The sequence below is a fragment of the Patiria miniata genome, unplaced genomic scaffold (assembly GCF_015706575.1).
Source record: "Patiria miniata isolate m_02_andy unplaced genomic scaffold, ASM1570657v1 HiC_scaffold_23, whole genome shotgun sequence".
Lineage (NCBI taxonomy): Eukaryota > Metazoa > Echinodermata > Asteroidea > Valvatida > Asterinidae > Patiria > Patiria miniata.
The window spans coordinates 8027033-8032302 of NW_024037062.1; the positions used below are offsets into that span (position 1 = coordinate 8027033).

Consider the following 5270-nt stretch of genomic DNA (forward strand, 5'->3'; position numbering starts at 1 on the left):
GTAGCAGTCTTAGGCCAAAAAAAAATTGTCGGTCTCTGGTCAGACCGAAGTTCCGGAATTGATGCGGCGACGCGTTTTTTTTTTTTGGTGGCCTTTTTTTTTTTTCAAGCTTGAATTGTACAGACAATGCGGGTACTATTTTGCTCTTTTGTGTCCTCATTATACATTGGTATCCTCCATAATTTGCCTTGGTACCCTTTATCATTTGCCTTGGTGCAATTTCCCCATTCCTGGGTGCTCCTTGGTACAAAAGTTTGAGGAGGTGCGGCAATAGAGGGCGCTATTGTAGCTTCCGTGTTAATTTAAAGAAGAAAAAAAGGGTTGACGCGCATGATTAAAATCGACGCGCGCGCTGACCAGAGACCGAGTATTTTTTTTGGGGGGGGGGCCTTAAATTTAGTCTTTGCAACCTTTTGACGGTTGCCGCATTCAAATTAGCGAACATCCGTGCGCTTATGACGTATGACCATGCTTTTCGTTTCTTATTCGTTTATGGGCAATTGCTTTCATCGTTTGGTCATTTAAGTTAGTAAGATGTTTTAATCGATATATTTTCCTATTTTCCTCCGAGGTTCATTTCCCCCCAAAATGTTGATGACTACACAATTTGCAATGTTACAAATTATTTGATATGAGGGGAAACAACATGTAACGAAATATTTAATTGAAAGGGTCTAAGCAGGCGCGGTTCTAGAACCAATATTTTTTGTGGGGGGGGGGGGGGGCTAGCACGGTGGATCCAATTTTTTTTCAGGGAGGCGTGCTGAAATGTAGACCGGTTATTTTTTCCAGACACTTAAAATCATTCACACTATATTAATAGAGTGGGAGCCCAGAACATTTATTCATGGGAAAAGCGCCAAAGCAGTCGACCTCATAGGGTGAAAGGGTATCATGGGGACATCACAAAAATGCATTGCTGCCGGGTCGAGGGCGTGGCCTAAGGTCCGAAATGACGTAATAAAGCACCGCCATTACCGAAAATCCCTATTTTGACAATATCTCAAAAACTATACATGGTAATATCACAAATGTGGTCTCTACACCTATGTTTTTGTGGTCAATCTTTACGTTGAACACCATTATAGTGCCTGAAGATGTGTAGTTTATCATATATCATCTCAATTCGCACCACCATTACCGAAAAACCCATTGTTTGTGCGATATTACGAAAACTATACCAACAAAGGCATGTCTACACCTATGTTTTTGTGGTCAAATATTATGTGACAAAATATCTCCTGAACTACAGGTCCGATTTGGTTGAAAGTTGGTATGTACCTAGACTGAGATGTTTTATAGAGGAAAATTGAAGTGACGTCACGATAACGTCATCATGGGTCACGTGACGTCACGTTAAAATTAATAGATCTTTGAAAATCAATATAAATTTAACCGTGAGAGACCTGAACTTGACGTTTGCAGGAATCGATAGAATAATCCAGGGTCTTAATTGTTATATATTATGTGCGTTTAATTTAAAATTGGTGAAAGATGTGAACTTGCTTTCAACGATGTATGCTATGGCTAAGTTGTTATTTACAAACAAAAATATAGTAATAGATGAAAATTGTTGTGACGTCATCATGACGTCATTACGTCACATGTGACGTCATAATTCAAAGCCCTACGGGAATGTAATCACACATTGTATGCCACCAGTTATTATCAACAGAACTACACATTCTTCCTGGATGAAACTTGTACTTCAAACTTTACATGTCACATGTCACAAAAAATACCGAAGCAGCTCTCCGTCATTTTGTGTCTCTGATGATGAAGATGAAGTACCTTTTGGTAGCTCATTTTGCCGTGGTGGCCCAGTGCTGCCTGTTTGCTGCAGCCGCACACGCCCACGGGGACCCCGACTCGGTTCTCGAAGCAGCTCTCCGTCCGTTGTATAGTCAACTGGACGTCTTTCGAGACCAACTTGACGCGGTCAAAGTGCTTGTTCATGTCCCCTGTAAGAAAGGTAGGCTTAGGTGCGATTTTTTTTATGTAGAGATACTTTTTGGAATGCCGAAACAGCTTTTAACTTCGTCCCGTTGGTTGTGTTGAGGATGGGCTTTTAGGCTGATGTATAGCGGCGTCTTAACACCAAGTTAGTAAAAATCGAGCGTAGCGTTCGCCCCAAAATAAATGTCAAATTGTTCGACCCGGGATCTCCAAAACAAAATCCAAAGACCGTATAGAGTACGTACTTTTGACGGCAGTGGCGTAGCCACGGGGGGGGGGGGGGGGGGGGGGCGTGGAGGGGGGGGGGCGACCGCCCCCCATGAAACCTTGTCGCCCCCCAGTCGCCCCCCCCCCCCCCCACTGAGATTTTGAGTTTCTAAAAAAATTATCATTGATCTACATGACGCCATGGGCGTCAATCCTGGGGGGGGGGGGGGGGGGGACAGGGGGACATGTCCCCCCCCCCACCTTTTGAAGTGTGGGGGACACAATATCAAATGTCCCCCCCCCCCCCGATTGTTGAACTCGTGTCTCATTTACAGGGCCCTATTATGTACTACAATGTATCTTTTGCTTAGAAAATATAGGTTAAAGTGGTCAGAAATTGCCTCAGATAGCACCACAGTGCATTTAGAATCCAAAGTTTTTCGGGGCCCTTAAGCGGGCCCCGAACCCCACGCCTATAGCTCAGAATTCTGGTAGCTGATTCAATGACTCCAACCTCGAAAACAATGTTCACAAAATTTTCTTATGCCTTTAGCTGAGAAAACCTCGAAAATTATGTTTAAATTATTATCTTTTGTGCTAAGATAATTATTGGTTAAAGTGGTAAGAAATTGCCTCAGATCACACCACAGAGCATCGAAAATCCAATTTTTTTCGGGGCCCTTAAGCGGGCCCCGAACCCCACGCCAATAGCTCAGAATACCGATAGCTGATTCGATGTCTCCAACCTAGAAAACGATGTTCAAATAATTATCTTTTGCCAAGAAAATATTAGTAAAAGCATGGAGGAAAGTCGTAAGAAATTGCTTCAAATCACACCACAGAACATCTAGAATCCAATTTTTTTCGGGGCCCTTAAGCGGGCCGTGAACCCCACGCCGTAAGGGCTTCGCGCTTCGCGCTTGCATCAGTTATGATCAAGGTATGTCCCCACCCTCCCCTCTTTTGAGAAGCGATTGACGCCCCTGCTTGACGCCCCCCCATGAAATGTTCCAGCCCCCCCAGCGGCCCCCCCCCCCCCCACTGAAAAATTCCTGGCTACGCCACTGTTTGACGGACATGAGGAACACTATCATGATGATCATAATTTACAAAACACTTCGATGGAGCTCCAACGTCAATGCATCAGTTTGTTCATTAGACGTACCAAGTTTCATATTCTTTCTAAGATCATGAGAGGGCGTAATCCGCCCCGGCTGTAAAGTCCATGTACAAAAACGACTCTTTTGGAAAAAGACAGGTGCGATTATTAACGATATACCCGACCCTGAATGAATGTATTTATCAAAACCTGCCACAGATGTTTTGGAGTGCTCTGAGGCTGGACCCCTTGGGATGGAAGATGGTCGCATCCCTAATGCAAGCATCACAGCTTCGTCATTTTGGGGCAACCTGGCCGACCATGCACCCAGAAAGGCTCGGCTTAACACTGAAGGTAAATTGTTATTTTTATTTCATCCACCAACATCACATGGGACAAAGCGTAAGACAAGTCTAACAGTAGGAATTTAAAGCGATAATACGTCAAAGGTGACAACAATTGTCAAAAGTTGAAGTGGCTCTACCGTTGTTTTTCCAGGGGGGGGGGGGGTGATTGCGTGGGGTCCCTACCCCGAGAACCATAATTACCACACTATGTAAGCATGACCGCTGCCTTGTACAGTGCTTGAAGCACATGTGCTAAGAATCATTTTATGCTTAGCGGATTTGATTATCTGCTTACTCTGTAGTCTATGCTGCTAGCTGGGTTAGTGCAGGAAGTAGTGACCCAAATCCGTGGATTCAAGTCGACTTCGGTTGCATTGTGATCATCACTAGCCTCATCACTCAGGGGCGTGGCGATCAACGTGACCGTCAATGGGTGACTGAGTTCCAGGTTGCGTATAGCAACGATGGCCAGGAATGGACTAACGTCAACGCAGAAGGAGAAAGTGCACCGACAAAGGTTAGTAATTAATTACATTTCTATTAATGAAGGACATAATAAGTCATATTTATGAATGAATTAGGGCGCTCTAACGACAGAGTATGGGCTACAACGATGTGAGTACCAGGTTGTTGACAATGATAATTTATAATGATATTACTACAGTTTAAACAAAAATATTTTCCCAATCTTACAGTTTAAAGTATTCTTAATATAGCGTTTACAAAATATTGCTTTACAAAATATCGAAACCACATAAAAAGTAAACCAGTTAGTTAAAAAGTAGTAGTTAAAATTATACCTTAAAAAACTGTCTTAAGCTATCATTTAAACATTTTCAATTTCGTAATGTTTATTGCATAATGTTGTAATAAAGCTTCAACAAATGAGATTGTCCTGAGACCCAGATTTGAAACAAAAATATGGTGATAATTTCCTCTAACATTGAGTTCAAATTTCACGTTCGGTCATCGGGGTGAGTACCTCGTTCCCGTAGTGTAAGGCAGTACGCTACCAGTACGCTACCTGCTCTATCATATTTAAGCGAGGTTGAAATGAATTTTCCAGGCTGAGCTCCAGACAAAAAGTCGGAAAAACACGGTAATGAAAACTGTGGCAATAGAGATTAAACACCTCCCAACTTTCAACGCTAGTTTGTAAATTATATCCATATTGTTTATTCCACAGTTCCCTGGAAACTCAGACAGAAATACGTACGTGACCACCACTTTCCCGAAGGCTTTCCAGGCCAGGTTCCTGCGTATCCTGCCTACTCAGTGGAGCGTGCACTGCAGTATGCGCTTTGAGGTCATCGGCTGCAAAAGTCATGAGTAATTCCGTCGTTCGTAGCGCGGGAAAAGTTTGCTCTAATGCTCGCTGAAAATTCGACAAATTTGAGCAGGGATGTGTATGTCATAGATATTATGTGGTGTTAAATTTTAAGAATGTTTCAGTCAAAACATTAATGCACATAGGAGGATCTGCAGTTACCGAGAAAACGTACCTACCGATTTAACAAGAAATCCTCGCTCAAAATGAGGATAGAACTGGTGGCCAGTTCCCTGCCAGAAATGGTGTCATTGGTAGAAATACACAAATATTGTGTATTTTCTTTGTTTTCGCTCAAAATGTATAGAATCCACTGAGCTGAACCTTCCACAAG

At 42.9% G+C, this 5270-nt stretch overlaps 1 protein-coding gene across 1 annotated transcript; it reads left to right on the plus strand.

The window, feature by feature from the left end:
- The first annotated feature begins 1782 nt into the window (after positions 1 to 1782).
- On the plus strand, positions 1783 to 4942 carry LOC119731435 (EGF-like repeat and discoidin I-like domain-containing protein 3). The gene is made up of 4 exons (XM_038204605.1): positions 1783 to 1972; positions 3482 to 3616; positions 3912 to 4126; positions 4796 to 4942. Exons 1-4 carry the CDS (start codon positions 1783 to 1785, stop codon positions 4940 to 4942), a joined length of 687 nt encoding a protein of 228 aa, XP_038060533.1.
- Positions 4943 to 5270: the final 328 nt, after the last annotated feature.

Bases quoted from the DNA above. Each gene is read 5' to 3' on its own strand.
- LOC119731435 (XM_038204605.1), top strand. From the start codon at position 1,783: ATGAAGTACCTTTTGGTAGCTCATTTTGCCGTGGTGGCCCAGTGCTGC. The intron at 3,617-3,911 runs GTAAATTGTTAT...CTTACTCTGTAG, and splicing joins GGCTCGGCTTAACACTGAAG to TCTATGCTGCTAGCTGGGTT. The intron at 4,127-4,795 runs GTTAGTAATTAA...TTTATTCCACAG, and splicing joins GAGAAAGTGCACCGACAAAG to TTCCCTGGAAACTCAGACAG.